General features: G+C 50.3%; 4 protein-coding genes across 9 annotated transcripts; all 4 read right to left on the bottom strand.

Annotated features, from left to right (window-relative positions):
- Positions 1-4,886: 4,886 nt before the first annotated feature.
- Positions 4,887-8,665, bottom strand: LOC9635974 (pentatricopeptide repeat-containing protein At3g49170, chloroplastic). Its single transcript, XM_002982227.2, has 3 exons — positions 8,179-8,665; positions 7,976-8,110; positions 4,887-7,929 (listed from the first exon to the last, which is right to left on the bottom strand). Exon 3 carries the CDS (start codon positions 7,819-7,821, stop codon positions 4,942-4,944), a length of 2,880 nt encoding a protein of 959 aa, XP_002982273.2. The 5' UTR covers positions 7,822-7,929; positions 7,976-8,110; positions 8,179-8,665; the 3' UTR covers positions 4,887-4,941.
- A 46-nt stretch (positions 8,666-8,711) lies between these two features.
- On the bottom strand, positions 8,712-10,615 carry LOC9635973 (protein TIFY 6a). Of its 2 annotated transcripts, none has more exons than XM_024687382.1 (5): positions 10,244-10,615; positions 10,082-10,169; positions 9,526-9,967; positions 9,410-9,467; positions 8,712-8,963 (listed from the first exon to the last, which is right to left on the bottom strand). In XM_024687382.1, exons 1-5 carry the CDS (start codon positions 10,420-10,422, stop codon positions 8,816-8,818), a joined length of 915 nt encoding a protein of 304 aa, XP_024543150.1. In that variant the 5' UTR covers positions 10,423-10,615; the 3' UTR covers positions 8,712-8,815. The 2 variants fall into 2 exon arrangements, with proteins under 2 accessions (XP_024543150.1, XP_024543151.1); XM_024687383.1 differs by having other exon boundaries at positions 8,850-8,963; positions 9,406-9,467.
- A 677-nt stretch (positions 10,616-11,292) lies between these two features.
- Positions 11,293-13,671, bottom strand: LOC9635972 (tubby-like F-box protein 6). 5 transcript variants are annotated; one of them, XM_024687444.1, is made up of 5 exons: positions 13,502-13,671; positions 12,890-13,451; positions 12,422-12,497; positions 12,229-12,358; positions 11,293-12,166 (listed from the first exon to the last, which is right to left on the bottom strand). In XM_024687444.1, the coding sequence occupies exons 2-5, from the start codon at positions 13,268-13,270 to the stop codon at positions 11,473-11,475; spliced, it is 1,281 nt and encodes a 426-aa protein (XP_024543212.1). In that variant the 5' UTR covers positions 13,271-13,451; positions 13,502-13,671; the 3' UTR covers positions 11,293-11,472. The 5 variants fall into 5 exon arrangements, with proteins under 5 accessions (XP_024543212.1, XP_024543210.1, XP_024543211.1 ...); XM_024687442.1 differs by having other exon boundaries at positions 12,410-12,497; positions 12,890-13,671; XM_024687443.1 differs by having other exon boundaries at positions 12,890-13,671.
- Positions 13,672-13,853: 182 nt separating this feature from the next.
- Positions 13,854-18,229, bottom strand: LOC9635971 (DNA repair and recombination protein RAD54-like). The gene is given in 23 exon segments (XM_024687358.1): positions 13,854-14,069; positions 14,182-14,272; positions 14,336-14,573; positions 14,624-14,733; positions 14,788-14,969; positions 15,024-15,174; positions 15,222-15,292; positions 15,339-15,384; positions 15,451-15,620; positions 15,673-15,805; positions 15,851-16,050; positions 16,101-16,167; positions 16,219-16,335; positions 16,385-16,524; positions 16,576-16,636; positions 16,691-16,839; positions 16,888-16,947; positions 16,996-17,105; positions 17,108-17,182; positions 17,239-17,353; positions 17,406-17,471; positions 17,607-17,749; positions 17,866-18,229. Coding segments are annotated over 20 exon segments (2,451 nt in total). The 3' UTR covers positions 13,854-14,069; positions 14,182-14,272; positions 14,336-14,573; positions 14,624-14,702.

Genomic DNA, 18,229 nt, shown 5'->3' with positions numbered 1-18,229 from the left:
GTAGCCTTGCTAGGCATTCACAGATGGATTGCTCCATAGCAGCAGGAGAACCAGCAAAGTAGTAGAGATGTAGTGGTGATAGCGATTGCTGCAGTGGTATCAGAAATCTAGCCCCTGCAATTGCCATTAAAATCACCAAATGGAGCTGTCCGATCGCATTCAGCAGCAGTTGGGATCCTGGCTGAACGTGGTTAGGACCAACAATGCTTGCGTCATCTTCCAGTTTTCCAACACTTAGTATTAGAATTGGTGAGCGTTTGCACAAGAGTATAGCATCGTATCGACTTAGAACTAGGGGTAACATCTATCATTCAACTGATCATTAGGATGATAAGGGAGGAGCTAGAAATTGTTCATAAGATGGTGGAGGATCTTCTACAACAAGGACTGATCACAGAGAGCACTAGTGCTTTTGCATCACATGTGTTGCTGGTGCTAAACAAAGATAGTTCATGGAGACTATGTCTAGATTACTGTGCTCTTAACAAGGTGACCATCAAAAACAGATTTCCAATTCCTTGCATTGATGACCTCATGGATGAGCTAGGTCAAGTGCACATATTCAGCAAGATTAATCTCCATTCGGTTATTATCAAATTGGAGTAGTCTATGAGGATCAACACAAAACAGCATTCCACACTTATACTTTTCCAATTTTGTGGTATGCCATTTTGACTTACTAATGCCCCTGTTACATTTCAAGTTGTCATGAACAAAGTTTTAGGAGCATTCTTATTGAAGTTTATGGTGGTGTTTGTTGACAATATTTTAATCTACAGCAGTTTGTGGGATGAACATCTTGCACAATTAAGTCGTATCCTAGTTGTGCTTGAAGCCTATGGCATGGTAGTTAAACTTTCTAAGTGTGATTTTAGGATGATAAAGATCACTTATTTGGGCATTGTAGGGGGTTCCAAAAGTATAGTGAAATCTAGGAACTAATTTTGAAGGAACTTTCTAGTGGTGTTTTCAAACCAACTTGAGGTTGAGACTAAGGCTTAGAGGCCTTGGTGGGAGTGAGCATGCACTCAAGTGGTGCCAAAGGGGCCACCCAAAAAAGTGCTCAAGAGCAACTTCCACTTTTAAAAGGGAAATTAACTGCAATGCTCTTGCCTCTTATGGAGTGGTGCCCTAATTAAGTACTTTGTGGTTTATTGGTCCTTGCTCCTTCCTAAGGGTTTGAGCTTTCCCTTTGGGATGGAAGTGGGGGAATATAGGTATTTATATTAGGCCATTAGGCTATGGTGTTTCCTCCTAGGGTCCCGAAGTAAATGATGCACTTAAGGCTTGGGATTTAGAAGGTCCTATGATCAAATTTTGTCATACTAAAAGATGTTAAGAACTTAGAGGCTTGGTGTGCTTGGTTGCTTGTGCTTGTGAGGAGTGTAGTTGAATTTTAAATTTAGTTTAATCTAAGGAGAATTCATGGATGGATAACTAACACTTTGTTACTCATGCAATGAGTAGTTGAAACCAAGTAGAAGCTAGTACAATAAGCAAAAACTCTAGTGAGGGACCTTAACTAAGACCAAGACAGTGGTAGTTGAATAGACATAATAAACTAGCAAATTGAAAAAGAAAATTTTGTAATTTAAATTTTTTTGGCTTTGCTAATTACTTGTGTAAGTTTATGCAACAATGGCTACCCCCCTTACAAACATCATTCATTCATCAATGTTCTCTTGGCCAGCTTGACTTCATGATTGAATATAAACTAGGTACTTCCAATACAATTTCTAATGCTCTTTTACACATGTTTGCAAAGCCAAAAGGTTTTGCTATATATGGAATTTCCCATCTTCAACCTGACTTCATCTAGACCATTTGTGATGAGTATGAAGATGACCTGGCTCTTTTGGATGCTAGGTATCATTCCAAGTATGTCCTTGACGGGGTGTATTGTTTTATGCAACAGGCATGACCTCCGCAAACAGGTTTTTGTGAGTGCCACTCTGGCTTGGTGGCCAGACATCCGGGAGGAATGTCAACTCTAGCTGCTAGAAAGGAATGCAGAAGGAGGTCAAGCAATGGGTATGTGAATGTCTGGTTTGTCAACAAACTAAGCATGAGATGGTTCCATATCCTGGACTGTTACATCCTTTGCCTGTGGCAGCTGGTCCGTTCAACAGTATCAACATGGATTTTATTGTCAGTCTTCATTCTGTCCGAGATTTCGATGCCATATTTGTGATCATGGACCATTTCACCAAGGTTGGCCGGTTTGTACCAATGAAATCCACTGCTACAGCCAAGGAGGTCGCTGAGCAGTTCTTTTCCGAGGTCCTTTGTTTTCATGGCCTTCCACACGAAATTATTTCAGACCGAGATCCCAAGTTTCTCAGTTCCTTTTGGCAGCAACTGTTTCAACACATTGGGAGCTTTAGTTTGGTGTACCATCCAACCAATCAAACTTTGGAGGCATATCTCCGTGGCTACACTACGAATTTTCCACTATCCTGGTACATGTAGCTCCCTTTTGCCGAGTTTGTGTACAACATGGCTTTTCACAGCACCCTGGGAGCCTCTCCTTTCTCAGTTCTATATGGCAGGCAGGTGGATAAGCTCCCTTTTCCTGTACCAGCATGTACGGAACCAATTGTTTCCGAGCACTTGTCTGTGTTGACAGATCTCCATCAGCTTGTCCACCAGTGACTGATTGCAGCTCGAGATAGTATGAAACGTTTCGCTGATCATCACAGGTCTTCACGGACTTTTGAGGTTGGGGACTACGTCTATGTTCGTTTCCGTCCTCAGAGATACACCTTAGGAAGGAGAGCTGCTGCTCGCTCCAAGCTTCATCCCAGGTTCTTTGGTCCATTCTTGGTGGTCGAGAAGATCAACGAAGTTGCTTTTCGTCTAAAGCTTCCCGCTTCAACAAAACTCCATGATGCGTTCCACGTTTCCGAATTGAAGCAGCACTTCAGACCTCTTCCACCTTTGGCCACAGTTCCTCTTCCTTCGGTAACTTTCGAAGATAAGCAGCTCTTGGCTCCAGATCGGATCCTTCGAGCATCGAGCAGTCCCTCACTTTCTCATCCGTTGGCAGGGAACGGGTTCTGAAACGGACACTTGGATCACGCAGGCTGAGCTCGAATCTTTGTGCACACTTTTTCAGTGGCAGCCAGTGTTCCCTTCAGACACTGAGGATAGAGTCGGTTCTTCGTAAGGGAGGGGAGTGATGGATCATACGGAACGTAGGATATAAGGGACGTGGCTAACAGAGTATGGAAGGTTTTTCATGTCCTTTCTCCATGTCTTCCCTTCTCTCCTTTCCTCCTTTCCTATTTCTTGTATTCCTTTTGATTCATGGGGGGATGATCGATACTACGATTCACTCCTTTCAGCAGCCGGGACAACCCCAAGTGAGGATACAGCAGCTCTCGCTCTTGGTTTAAGAAATTTTCATCAGTCCCATATAGACAAAGAAGCAGTGCAGCAAGAAAAAACTGATACCAGACCTTAACTGTGGCAGCAGCCAAGCCTGAAGAATCACCGTTGGAGGAACCACCATCAGTTGGAAAAGTTTCATCCAGTTCATCGAGCTCTGCGACTAGCTCATAGCCATTTGACGGCAGTAGTGATAATAGTGATCCAAACAGGTGTGAGGAAACACCAGTGATTAGTTTCGAGTGGAAATCAGACAACAAAACTTCAAACTTTCGAGTTGTGTTCCAGAAGCCGAGTAGAGGGGTTTCGGATTATCAAGCGAGAGATCATCCGGACTTGTTAGTTCTTGTTTCTCTAAAGCAAGCATTCCTAGAGAGAGAAGAGAACATACCTGAAGATCGATGGGCGCATCTCGCTTGGAGTTGAAGAGAGCCTTGAGCGAGGGTGCCTGTGATGGAAACACATCGCTGATGCCTCCCTTCTTTCTATCGAGGGCACGCTCCAATCTTCAAACACATCGCTGGACCTTCCCATGAGCCTGAGCGCGAGTGCGTCGACGACGAACACCATGGCACCAAGCACACAAAGTGAGAGACAGGGCTTATGGCCGTCCACGGGATAAGAATCAACGGACACCAGCGTGCCAGGGCCACCGCTAGCGTTCGCGGCAAAAGTCCTTTTGAAAATTTCATTTGTCATCAGATTCTGTAGAAGTCATGATTTCCTAGGGATAGTACTATTTCTTGTCTTCTTGCGTTCGTGATTCATGGCCGTCTTGTCATCCTCCTCCTCGTGATCTTGACTTCTTGTTCTGCTCCTCTGCGGGTTCACATACATTGAATTCTCTCCTTCGACAAGGCAATGCGATCATTGTCTTGGACAAGGCCTTTCTTGGAGCTGCTAAGCTTATGCAATCACGTTCACGTGGTTGTTCTTCGTATCCCATCGGCTTTGCACCCCTCCGGTATATGGTGTAGGACAGTCCCTGAGGTGCCACTGTAGCCGGTTCCAGCTCGTGATAAAGCTCGTAATTATTGGCTGGATCAGAATGCAGCAGTCCGGAACCCGAATCCACAGCCTCAACCTGGTTTGCACATGACTGGCGCTCCTCTAGCACATCCCAGTTAAGATCCTTGGCTTGGATCAGTGTGCTTGAAGGACAACCAATCTAAGCTTGAATTGTCAAGCTTGTATGAAATCCGACTTTCCTCCTCGCGCTTCGGCCAAACCTAAATCCATCAGCTTAGGCCATTGTCAACGCTCTGGTCATGGCCACTGACACGTCTTTGACAGAATTGTGGCGTCGGGATCCATGCAATATTCGTCCCCGAATCCAGCTCTAGACATGCTCCTCAGATGTTGGTGACTATCTGTAAGAACATTCCTCATCCTAATCACTTGAGAATGGTGACCTGAAATCCTGGGAATGAGACAGTTCCATAATATTTGCGGGCAAGCCTTGATCATTTGAGCTCAATAAACAAAAACAAAACGAAAAGAAAAAGAGACAAAAAGGAAAAAATAATAATTTTTTGGTTTTCAAATAATATGATATTACCAGTAATCTCCACACGAACACTCGCCATCCTTGCCAAAGTGGTGGAACCGATTGCAATCCCTCACCGCGATCTCTCTTTGCGTCACCCGTGCGATAAACTTAGTCGCGGTGTGGCAATCCTTGCAAACCCGCAAGTTCTTGATCACGCGGATGCTATGCCGGTGAGGAACACTGATCAATCCAAACGCGATCGCCAGCTTCTCGCTGTGATACCACAGCAGCTGCTCCTTCTGCTCCTCTTCCACGTCGTGAAGAACCAACCTCGTGTCCGGGACGTACCCAGCCTCCCGGATCAATCCCTTCAACCTCTCCAGCTCCGCGTAGATCGCATCACTCTGGGGGTGGCTGCGATCCCTGGCGAAGAACTCGTGCACCCTGTTCTTGACGACGATGGAGCTCTTCCCTGGGACCCTCTTTTTCACTCGCCTCTCCGCCATGTCCTCCCTCACTCTGATCGAATCCTCCCATCGCCCAGCAGCGGCGTAGATGTTGGACAGCACCACGTACCCGACTGAATCGCTCCGGTACAGCTCGATAAACGCCCGCGCCGCTCGCTCGCCGCCCTCGAGATCGCCATAGCTGCTGCAAGCACCCAGCAGCGACGTCCACACCACGGAATCTGCTGGAAGCGGCATCTTGCGGATGAAATCCTCGGCCTCGCGGAGGTAGCCCATCCGGCCAAGAACATCTACCAGGCAGGCGTAGTGCTCCACGGGTTGCTGCTCGATCCCGAGCACTTCCCTGGCCAGGAAGAAGCAGTGGATTCCATCCTCGACCAGCCCGGCGTGGCTACACCCGGATAGAACGCTCACGAAAGTTGACGAGTCGGGTCTCACCGACGATCGCTGCTGCATGATCCGGAAGAGCTTGAGCGCCTTCCGGCCATGGCCGTGCTGCGCGTACGCCGCGATCATCGTGTTCCATGCCACCAGATCCTTTCTATCGTCGGGCATTCGCGCGAACAATCGCTCGCACTCGTCCACGGATGACCCACACTTCGCCACCATGTTCATCACCGCGCTCGCCACCACCACGTCGCGCTCGACCTCGATCGCCGCCGAGAGCTGCTGCTGGATCGATCGCCCAAGCTCCAGCGTGCCCAGATCTGCGCAGACATCCACCACACTCACCAGCGTGAACTTGTCCGGCCTGAATCCTTCGTGCTGCATCGTGTAGAAGGCCGTGATCGCGCCGTGGAGATCCTCGCGAGCGCTCAGCGCCGCCACCTTTGTGTTCCAAGAGACGCTATCTTTCACCACGGTCGCATCGAACGCGGCCACGGCCTCCTCGAGGCTGCCGGAGCGAGCAAACATCCTCACCACCCCGTTTGCTATGGAGGACTCCTGCGCGAAGAGCCCATTCCCCACAACCTCGGCGTGGATGGATCGCGCCTCGCTCACATCCTCGCAGCATCCAAGCACCGCGAGATAGCTCACCTTGTTTGGAGCGAGCGATTGCCTCTTCATGGCCGCGAAGAGCTCCATCGCCTCTCTCGCCCGGCCATTGTCGCCATAGGCCGTGAGCATCGCGTTCCAAGACACAATGTTCTTGGCGGGGATGGCATCAAACGCCGCCCTCGCGCGATCGATCGCGCCGGTGGAGCCATACATGGTCACCAGCGCAGTGCCCACCATCACATCGCCCTCCAGTCCAGCGCAGGCGATCCATCCATGGAGCGCCGCGCTCTCTCCAAGATCCTGCGAAGAGGAAGAACACGCGGCCTTGAGCGCTGTGACGAAGGTGATCTTATTTGGCCGGAATCCCTCTTGCTGCATCCGCCAGTAGATCGCAAATGCCGCGCTGCGATGCCCACACTGGGCAAATGCTGCGATCATCGCATTCCACGAGACGTGATTCCTCACAGCCATCGCCTCAAACACCGCAATCGATTCATCGACGCTGCCACACCGCCCATACATCGTGACGAGCGCGGTGGCCACAACCACGTCGCCCAAGAACCCTAATTCCTCGACTCTGGCGTGGATCGACCGTGCCAGCGGCAGGGACGAGTGATCCCCGCAGGAGCTGAGGATCGCCACGAAGCTGGCGCGGTTGGGCAGCAGCCCCTCGAGCCACATCCGGCGGACGAGCAGGAGCGCGCGATCCGGGCGCTCGTCGTTCCCGGCGCACGCCATGATCGCCGCGTTCCAGCAGATGAGATCCGGTACCTGGATCCGCGAGAACACCTCCAGCGCGCTCTCCACGCAGCCGCATTTGCCATAGGCATCCAGCAGCGCGGTGGCGACGAAGAGATCGCGCTCCAGATCGCTGCCGCGGATGTCGTCGTGGACGATCCTCGCTTGTGCGATCGATGGAGCGCGCGAGGAAGACGAGGAAGAAGGATCGCCGCTAGCGATGGCGCCCAGGACCGCGATGATCGTCAGCTTGTTGGGCCGATTCTCCGCCCTCTCCTCGAGCTTCATCCGGGTGTAGAGATCGAACACCGCGGCGGGGGAGGATTGCGCGGCGATGAGCGTGTTCCACGTCGCGATCCCTCGCGATCTGAGCGCCGAGAAGGCGGCATTGGCGTCGTCGAGGCTGCGGCACTTGGAGTACATCTGGACGAGGTAGTTCCCGAGCAAATCGTTGCGCGCCAGGCCCTGCTTGACGATCTGCCGGTGCAATTGCCTGCCCTGCGCGAGATCCGCGTCGCCGATGCATCGCCGCAAGAGACCCGCGAGCGTCTCGATTGGAATGTAGTCGTCGTGATCCTTCGTGCTCCTCGGCCCCGGCCAAGAACACACCAATGCCACTGCCATGAGCCCTAAAAACAGATCGCAAAACCCTAACCCTAAAACAGGGGAAAGCCTAACCCTAGAAACAGGGGAGAGCTCTTTTTCATCTTCAGTGCTTGGAACGTAGAATTCCATGAACATATCCGCCGGACATTATCAACGAGACGATCGATACCAATCCCGCGGGGAAGAACTTCCCCGAGTTTCTGAATCTCGAGCCCATGGCGAACAGGAGCAGCAGCGATATACCTGCGAAGAATCGAAAGAACATGGAAAACTTAGATGTGGAGCTTACCAACACCGAGAGAAGAAGCGCCAACCGGGTTGAGAGGGAGCTGTGAGTAGACAGTGAGGAGTGTCAGCGCAGAGATCCCTCCGGAGAAGAGGGATTTCGCGCTGCCGGTCTTGAGAAATCCTATCAATCCTCCAACTGCAAGAGAGAAACCACGATTGATCGATCGATTCCAGCGACGAGATGGCAGAAAAGAAAATCTTTACCTCCCACGAGAGCTGCGTAGACCAATGTCAGCTTCTGTGACATCGAGAGAGCCCCCGATTGCTTCTTCGCCATTCCATCGCTGGAATCATCCCCTCCGCCGCCACCTCCCCTGCCATCGCCGCCGCCGCGCTGCCCAATATCCCCGTCGCCGCCAATCCCCGCATCGATGACCTCCCCGGAGTTGAGGTCGATCGTCTTGCCGGTCATCGCCTCGACGACACCCACGCTCCCTCTCGCCGGGCACGACGAGAGATCCTCCTGTGGGCTCTCCAGGCCCTCCGGAGCAGCAAAGCACACCGATCCCTGCAATCCAACCCCGGCATCGTCGAAATGCTCGATCGCCGCGCGCACCGCTGCCGCTCTCGCGACTCGCGATCTGAAAACCACTGGCCTGAGAAGAATGTAGCCGGGGAATTGCGCTGGAGCGCGCGACACGAGCCTGGAAGATAGCTGCCCGACCGTAGTAGGAGCGCACGCCGCCATCGCTCGCGCCGAGAAAACCCTAGCTAAGCCCTAGAACCCTGTGTGTGTGTGTGTGTGTGTGTGTGTGTGTGTTGTGTGTCACCACTTTTTTCTTACAGGTGGACAGGACTTAGAAATTAGGGTTAATAGCGACGTGGCACTAGCGTAAACGTACTATCTTTTCTTTAGGAAATGTGGAACTTGTGCGGCAATGTGGGCCGTGGATGCGGACGTGGGTGGCCCCACGGGCGGTGGCGATGTGGGCTTCATCTCCGCCGTTGCCGCGTCTTCGTCGTCGTCTTCGCCGTTGTTGTTCACCTGCCTATTCACAATAACAGTGCCCCTACATCAGCATCACAGAAAAACTCCAAACACAATAAAGCTGGGAGGATGAACATGTTGCAAAGTTTGAAGCATTGGATCGAAATAATTCACGTGAATACACATGACTGGGGGGGCCAGATTGCACAAAGTTGCGGCTAGACAAGATTGGTCTACACCCAAAAAAAAAATTAAAAAAATGGTTTTTTCTCGGGGAAAAGTCTGTTTTTTCTAAGGGAAAAATTCGGAGGTGGTGTTGAAAAACGTGTGGATCGCTCGTCAGTGACTGGACACTGGAGCACCAAGGACTGATCCTATCTGTACAAAATCGTTCCGGTTTCACACACATGAAGAAAAATGACCGACGAGCAAACGGGAGAACGCTCTCTCTCTCTCATCGCTGTACACGGGAGAAACGCGAGAGAGGGAATGAGAAAACTCACTCACTTCTGCTTTCGTTTCTGGAGGAAGCGCTGGATCGATGCTCTCCTGGCCTGCGGAAGTCCTGGAAGGAGGAAAGGCGTCAACTTGACAATCAAACAAGAACTAGACTATGATCTTACCAGCTGGGAGCATTTGCATCCGAGCTCTCGAACTCATGCCTCGCAGATCCGGAGAAGCCGCCGGAGAAGGTGGCGAAGATGATGCTTGCACCGCTGTTCCGGAGGATTGTTCCGGCGCTGGAGCTGCCGCTGCCGCTGGAGCTGGAGCTGGCACGCTAGATCTCTCCTCGTTCGCGGCCTTGTACGAGCTATTCAAGCTGAGCGACGTGCTCGTGGTCTCTAGAACCGGGAACGAGAAGGAGCCCGAGGTGCTGCTACTGGCGACGTTGCTGCTCGATTTCACGCCCGCGCGGGCGCTGCCGCCACCATTACAGCTGGATTGGTTTGCCTGGAATCCAAATCCCGTCTTGTTGCTGCTACAACTCCGCTGGAGCTCGATCTGGTTCATCAGCGCCGCGGGCCTGGAGCTCTTGGCTGCCGCGAGTGTCATGAGCGCTTTCACCTGGAGACACGAGAGCGCTGTCAGGATCTAGGCATTTCGGACGAAAAGACCATCTTTTTCCACTCAAAGATCGTCCTTTTACGAAGAAAAACCGCATTTTGCTCTCAAGCTTACCATGTTTTCCGGGACATTGTCGTAGACGTTCACCGCGCCAGCGTAGAAGATGGTGAGCTGCGGCGATCTGTGCGGCGGTGCGGGCACACTGCGATCAAAAGCCCCAAAAGTTTGAGCTTCTTCCCAAGATTCTAGAGAGATCCAAGAGCAGAAGCAACTTACGATGGACACGACTCCCCTTTGAAAGCCTCCTGCCACTTCCTCTTGCCTGCCATGTCCGCTGGAGCTTGCGAGGAAGAACTTGGCGGCGGCGGCGGCGAATTCGCTGGAACTTTAAACATCATCCTGTCCGGGGAGACCTGCTTGTGCTGTTCTATCCTTCCGGGGCGAACACTCACCATCGCCGCGCACGACCACTTCGCTGCATTCCTTCCGCTCCAATCCCCCCAAAACCCACCAAGAGATTCGACGAATGGAGCTAGAGATCTTTCAGAGGAGGAAGAAGTCTACTTGATTACAAGCCGACGAAGAAGAAAAGTTCCGCCGAGATTTCGTGCTCCACACAAAGGAAAGCATAAAAAAAAAAAACCTCTTTCTTCTTCTTCCCGAGTGGGAGGACTTGGCCCTGGCATATATACAAGGGACACAAATGCGTCTCTCTGACAGAGCTCCGTCTTGCAAACGGCGCTTTTACCACACGTGTTTCCGTTTGTGCGACGGAGCATTGGCGGGCGAAAACGTGTTCCCGCGAAAAGCGGAGTCACGTGCAAAATGCTACTGCCCAATGCATTGTATGTATGTATGTACGTCGTGGACGTGCACTAGACGCCTATTTTTCCAATCCATAGTTGGTCTTTTGGCGACCAGCTGGAGGCATCGGATCAAATGGATGTCAATGGAAAAATTTGGATTTCCCTTTAAAGAGAGAGCGGGTCTAGCGCTTGAGATTGTGATTCGATCTTTAACTTTAGACGCTTACCAGGCAAATTCGTTCTTCAAACTTCATTCTAAACTTTTTCACTATTATAATCAAAGATTGGTTTCTCTTTCATTACAAGGTTGGATTCAGTCTCCCGGGACACATGACAGCCAAGCCGCGTGGCACGTTTGCACATGAAAGCTCAATCGCCATACCATATATACTAAAACAACGCAAGAAAAAAAAAAAAAATAGGTTGGTGGCGTGTCATCAAAGTGTGCGTTCGGTGCCGAGCCCGCCAACTTTTTCTGCTTTTATCATATATTGTGGTGTTTCCATGTGCGCTATTTGGTGACCTCACACAATCTTTTAGTAAACATTGGTTGCAAAGACTAAACAATGACAACAGAGAGACTTTGAAATCCACCTTATGTACAAGTAATCTTGAGAAATCACACAAACAAATGTACCACCACCTTTTTTCTCCTTGCCACCTTTCATCTCCTTCCGTCCATCTTGGATTCCATTTCCTTCAGAACATCAAGGCATAAGTACAGTGTAAGCTGTCCTTAGTATCAAAACTGCTGAGGCTGATCGCAAATGCCTGGAATGCCGAGAGAGGGTACCTATAATCCATGGTGAATGTGTCCTTGCCGATCTTCCCAAACTGGAGTATGACGTTGTCCGGATCGCTCGGCTGCGGCGGCTGCCCGATCTCCGTGGCCGCCACCAGCTGGAAGTTCTTCACCGATGCCACCGTCACTCGCCCGCGGAAGTTTAGACACCAGCACTGGAGCTGGTCGTGCCATCGCGGCGGCTTGTTCTTGAGCACCAGCGGCTTGCCTTTGCTCGCCACTTCCAGCCCCTCCAATCCATCCAGCGCCGCCACCTTGGAGGACTTGGCCCCCACCGGGAGAAGCAGCGGCGGGAGCATGGAGGCCTCGTCCATGGAAGTCGCGCTCTCCAGCGGCGTCGGCGCGCATCCCCCGGGCTCCATGGCCGACGCCGGGATGGAGTGAATGGTGCACTCCATGCGCCGGGGGCCCCTTGTCCCCAGTACGTTGAGCTCGTACGCGATGTGGGCGATGTTGTAGCTCCCGGCTGGAACTCTTGGAGAGACTTGCTTGGATAGAATCCTCCGGCCTGCTCTGTTTGTGGAGGCCACAGCACCGTCGTGCGGAGGGTTGCTGTCGTATAAAGTGAACTTCGTGCCCATGAAGTTCGATCTGCAAAAAGCGGGGATTCGCAGGCTGCTTTTCAGTGTCTAGTTTTTAAGGAAGAAACGTACCGCAACTTTCCAACGTAGGTGTTGCTCCCACGAGAGAAGTCGTCCGTATCAGTGGAGATGATGTAGTCCGTTCCACTGGCTCGCCGAAACTTTCGAGCCGCTAGCAGGAACTTCCCGTTTTCTAGCACATCTGTTTCAGAGGAAACGTAAACAGAGTGGCCGAGACTTTTGGATGGCTTACTCGGAGTAATACCCAGATAGAGATAATACGTCGAAGTTGTCCTGTCGCGTTTAAGGTAGCATTGCACGGTAGCGTCTCGCGGCCCAGGCTGCAAGCACAAACAAAGTTCAGAACGAACAAAAAGAAAACAAAGGAACAGAGAGAGATTAATTCGAGAAGAAAACAAAAACTTTGGGAAGGGTCCAGAAAACTTGAAAGGGCGTGACAAGCAAAGCATCTAATCTCCTGACTTCTTGTACTAGTCTGGAGGATCGAGGACTCAAATTTAAAAAAAGAAGAAAGAGAAAGAACTCCTGGACGATCGACGACTCAAATGGGAAAAAAAAAAAGAAAGAGAAAGAACTTTTGGAGGATCGAGGACTCAAATTAAAAAAAGAAAAAAGAGAAAGAAGTTCTGAACGATCAAGGACTCAAATGAAGGAAGGAGAAAGAACTTCCGGACGATCGAGGACTCAAATGAAAAAGACAGAAAGAACTTACTTGTTTGAGCGAAACTGGGAACGTCAATCTTCCACACTGCTCCAAAGTTTGCACGATCTCCTTGGTCGTTTTTCTCCAGTTCCTACACACGGCCGCGCAGGCGACGACGCTCTTCCGCGATGGCCACATTTTGTCGCTGGCTTCCACCCTTTGGATCACGTCGCGGAGGAGCTCGGGTGGCATGTTGGCCCAGCGGCTCTGCTGGCCACTCTCCCCAAATTGATGCCGGCCAGCGGCATCTTGCGCGGCGCTGTGAGACCTCGATCGACTATACGTCGGCAGCTTCACCTCAAAACTCCTCCTAGAGATGCTTCCAATCCCTTTGATGTCTTGGATCACGCTCCACAGCGGCGTCAGCGTCGAGGATTTCTTCCCGGACATGGCTGCCACACCCCCGATCGACCGTTGAATCCCTAGCCACCGCGGCAGCAGCTGAAGATGATGATCCTTTCAACCATCGCCCAGATACCCTTTTTCCTTGTCATCCATAAGCCGCGATTCTCCGAAATATCAGCTGCGATCTAGTATCTACTCGAGTAATTCGATCAGCCAGGAGCTTCCCCTGCCGAAATTCGATCAGTACCCCCAGCGCCTAGAGCGCCAAGAACTCACCTCCGCGACGAACGCCTCAAACCCTAGCTCCGGCTCGGGCAAATCCACACCAGCCCTTTCCTTTCGCCACCGCCAAATCGATCGCGACTGGAGCGCAGCTAGCTACACGAGGAGGCGGCGACAAGGGAGATGCCTCTCGATCTCCGCCATAGCCATCGCCATCCTGCTCCTCCCCCCCCCCGTCTTCTTTGCATTTGTCATGGTGCGCGCTCGAATCGCCTGGCCATTCCGGCGCCCAACAGCCAGCGGCCGTCCGATCATCCACGTGGCTGAATGCATGCCACGTGTCGGGGCCGTCCCGCCGTCCGATGCCCGTTTATTACGATGGCCGCATGCGCGCATCGCGGCCGTCGAATCGGGTGCCGGTATCGATTGCATTGATTTCGATTTTAATCAACTCGGGATTGCAATTCGTATGTTGACCTTTCCTACAACGCAAACGTCGCTCTCGCGCAATTCTTTCTCCGTGTGCGCTCGTAAGTTTGATTAATCGAAGAAATCTATCGCCCATCGATCCATCGTCCACTCCACCAACGTTTTTTTGTTTTAGGATCTTCGAAATGAGAGACTAGAGCACCAAAGCAAAGCACTTATTAATCCTGGTGGACAAGCAAAGCCATCAATCAATAGAGATTATGGAGGCAACACTAGCAACTAATATCATATAAAGATTTGCTTACCGCTTCCCAAGCTAAGGTCGAGTACTTGTGAAAAAGCATTGACGTACCAACACTAGCAGCAGCGCCCGCAATTTTGCTCCACTACCTTTTACTGAATGTGGAAGTCCCAGTCAAGCGTAACGTGAGCAAGAGAGAAAGCATAAAATCTACATACCTCTCGCTGTCGTGGTTGCCCAGTCCCCAAGGTGGAAGATCGATATCAAGGGTGGGGAAATTTGCCTTGCTTGGTTGTCAGGTCCCCTAGCTGTTGTCGCTGACGTTGCTGGGAAAGCTTCGCGTTATTTAGAACTAGCTCTGAAAGTCAAGATGATGGAACCGCCAATCGGTTGGTTTGTTGAGAACAATGCCGCTTTTGGTTCCCGTTTTAAAGAGAGATGGTAGCTAACTTTTTCCTGCCAGAACAACGTTATCGAGAGGAACTCTCTTTCCTTTCCGAGCTAACCTGATAAGGTGAAATCTTCATTCTCTTGCGGTGCTGGTTAATGGAGGCGCAGTGAAGTTTCATCGATCGAGCTTTTCTATTAACATGCTCCACAATCCAAGCCTGTGTCTCTGCGATGCCCCAGTCAAGTAAAAGCTAAGAAAAGTCTATTGTAAGTTATGTACCTTTCGAGAACTCCGCTGCTTTGTTGCGTTTGAGGCGAGTCAGCTGACACGAACGTAGTCACTCCCGATTCGACCGCGCTCTGTAAGACGTGGTCATCCAGCATTCCTGACGAGTCTTTCCATTTGTCCTCCAGTTGCGTGTTGAGCCGGCACAGTAGATCATATGTCTCGCATTTTGTTTCCTGCATAACAATGTTTGACGTTTGTTGCTGCGAAAACAATGCTGAAAAATGTACCGAAGGCAATTTCAAAAGCTCTCTGAGTTCCTGCCGGCTAAACTTCTGGTCGTTCGTTCTTTTACAGGTAGGTTGATATGTGGACTGATCACCAAAGAAAGACGTCAGATCTTTTTTCATGATTTGCCGTTGATATATCTTCTCCTCGATGCTGAAAATTCAACGATTAATGCCGAGACTTCGACGTCATAGACGTACCTGCCAGTGGACAGAAGCCTGTATATTTTTACTGGTTTCGGCTGGCCTTCTCTCCATATTCGACTCATCACCTGGAACCAGAGAAGGTGAGATGGGACAGCTTATCAGTCTTCATACCTGCGCGTCATTTGCTGGATTCCAATCTGGATCGACTAAAACGAGCCTGAAAGGCAAACAACAAGATTATACAGAGCTCCCTTGAAGATGGATGACATCAGATAGTTGTTGCCTGTTTGCCCCAATGAGGTTCAGGCCAGTTCCACCAGCTTTGGAGGACAGGAGGAAGATCGACGCCTCTCCAATTCTTCGATTGAACCGTTCGACGAGTGGCTGTCTTTCCGATATCATGGTTCCACCGTCCAGTCGAACGAACTTCCATGAGTGTTCATTGCACATTGCCTGCAAGATTTAAAAATTAAGAAACACTCAGAAAAACGTAAGCCCTTCGAACCTCTATCAAGTCCAAGGTTTGTGTGAAGTTGGAAGCGACCACAATTCTGTCGTTGCATTGTATAGTCGCTAAAAGAAGATGTTGTAAGCACACGAACTTTCCAGATAGGCTCCAATTGTGCCTCACGACATCTCTGCACAAGTAGCAACTTGGCCACGGCTAACTGTAATTGTCGTACCTCAAGGATGCTTGGACATCAGAAAGATCAAGCAATTCTTCGGCGCGATGAAAAAATGGTTGATTCTTAATTTCCGCGCTCGTAACGTGCTTCATATCACTCTGTAGCAGCCCCGGATGGCTTGAAAGTTTACGCAGCGCTCCAATTGCAGAAAGAACGTGCGCACGTTGAATATCTGAGTTTAGCATGGTTCGTACGAACTGCATTGCCACAGACCAGCTGAGAAGTATAGTACTATGCCAGTGTTTACCTGAGACTTGACAAATATCTCGTAAAGACTAATCTGAACATCGTGAAGTTTGCAAAACACGGCGTACCTGCAAAACAAAAAGCTAAAACAGTAGAAACTTTTGTAAATAACCGGTTACTCTGATTTCGGTGGAAGGTGCTCCTTGTTTATCTCAGATGTCCTTCGAAGAATGCAAAAGCTTGTCATTTGTTTTAGCTCTTCCGATCTCTCTGAGCCTAATTCTTTCTCAGCGTGGCTGTCAAACAACAAGCATTAATTCCCTCTTCACAGTTTCAAAAACGTACCTGGCGTTGCGATCCCGACTTTGCTCAATGGGAGAAGCGTAGATATTCTTATACTCGTTGTAGGAACCCAATAGCTCTGGATTGGCAAAATCAAGCAAAGCATAAAACTCGCTTAAGTTGTTCTGGGCGGGTGTTCCAGTCTGCCAGTCAGAGCCAGGCGTTAGAAAGCCGTGAAGGCTACAAAATCTTACGAGTAAAATCCTCTTGTTGCAGTTCAACGACGCCAGTGACGCAATCGTTTTGTTTCCCTTGCTGAGCCATTGGTTGTTCTCGCTGTAAAGAATTAAACAAGTGTATAGATATTACCAGCTTTTCAGTCGATGAGCTTCATCGCAGATAAGAAGCTCAAGATTCGTCGAGGCAACAATATCCTTGTGCTTCCTTAGTATTTCATACGACGTGATTAAAAGAGGACAGAAGCTGTCGTTTTTGAAGTCGATTATCTTTTCTGCTGCCTAAAATATGAAAGCATCTAGTTAGTTGTTTTCTCTGGTATTAAGTACCTCTCTTGCGCAGTCGACGACCATTGCTTTCAACCTTTCCGAGCCCAGCCACTTACGCACCTGGAAATGCTGTCCAGTTAAGCTTGTTCGTTTCTAGCTATTAATCACCTCTTTTCCCCAATTTCGGGTTAGCGTCAACGGGCAAACAACTGCTGCTCGCCTTACAGCGGGAACTCCTCCAGAACCCTTGCCATATGAACCCAAATGTAAGCCGAGCACAAAAACTGAAAAGAACAATTTACCTGACGAAGCAGCGTCCAAATCAGTGCAATGACTTGCACAGTTTTCCCGAGACCTGGCCCAAAAACTCGCGACTTAAGTATTTAACCTATAAAACTCGAGATATCTCACCCATTTCGTCAGCTAGTAGACAGCCAGTAAATGTGCGAGATCTCAGTCCCATGACGCACTCGTACATAAACTTCACTCCCTCCCTCTGGTGCGGTCGAAGTTTTGAAGCGATGTACTGACAGAAAAAATACCTTAGAAAATACAAGCGACAGTAAATATCAACTTACTGGATCAACAACGACTGGAGCAGCGCCATTTGCAACTTCTGCCATGTTGAGGACAAGCTGGTCTTTCTGCGCTCAACCATCGTTAGTTACTGGCTGTGATGGAAATTTACGTAATTTACCTCCAGAATCTGCATTGGCCTAGACAGCCTTTCTCTGACCACATAAATTCAATCACGATCGAAGATGATTAGAATCATTTACCTTCCAGGATTCCGAGCGGACTCGACAGTAATGTCCGATCCTTCGGAAGAAGGAAAGGTAGGCCTGCTCGTTGAGAAGATCTTCCCGCTCAGGTACTCTTCCTCGGGGATCTCGTCCAATACTTCGATCACAAAGTTGAAAACCTGCGCCAGGATAATGACATTTTCTTAATCGGATCAAATGAAAGAACTCCTGACCTCGAGAGAAGAATTCTCTTTGATTTCTTTTCCCGAAATCTTTCTTTTGCTGATCGACTTGCCGTTATTGTCGAGCAGATTGTAGCTCGATCCCTGGACCGCAAGAACGCCATCGGATCGCGGCCCTGGCTTCCTGGAGTTTTTCTTCTTGACGCTGTACATGACCTCGAAATATCGCCATGGCACCTCGACGCAGAGCTTCTTGGACGCCGAAGACGCTCCCGACACGGATTTCCGCGAGATCGAGCTGCTACCACCGCTAAAATCGCTGCCGCCGAGAGAGAGCAGCGATCGATCCGGATCCATATCCCCGCACAGCGCCGGCCTGAGCGGGAGCGGCGGCTTGATAGCGCTCGTCTCCATCACAATGCGCGTGTGGAATCCGTCCACGTCCGGCCAGGCGTTCTCCACCTCAATCACTTCCAT

Source organism: Selaginella moellendorffii, unplaced genomic scaffold, assembly GCF_000143415.4.
Source record: "Selaginella moellendorffii unplaced genomic scaffold, v1.0 SELMOscaffold_53, whole genome shotgun sequence".
In the NCBI taxonomy this organism is placed as follows: domain Eukaryota; kingdom Viridiplantae; phylum Streptophyta; class Lycopodiopsida; order Selaginellales; family Selaginellaceae; genus Selaginella; species Selaginella moellendorffii.
This window is presented reverse-complemented; position numbering and strand designations above follow the sequence as displayed.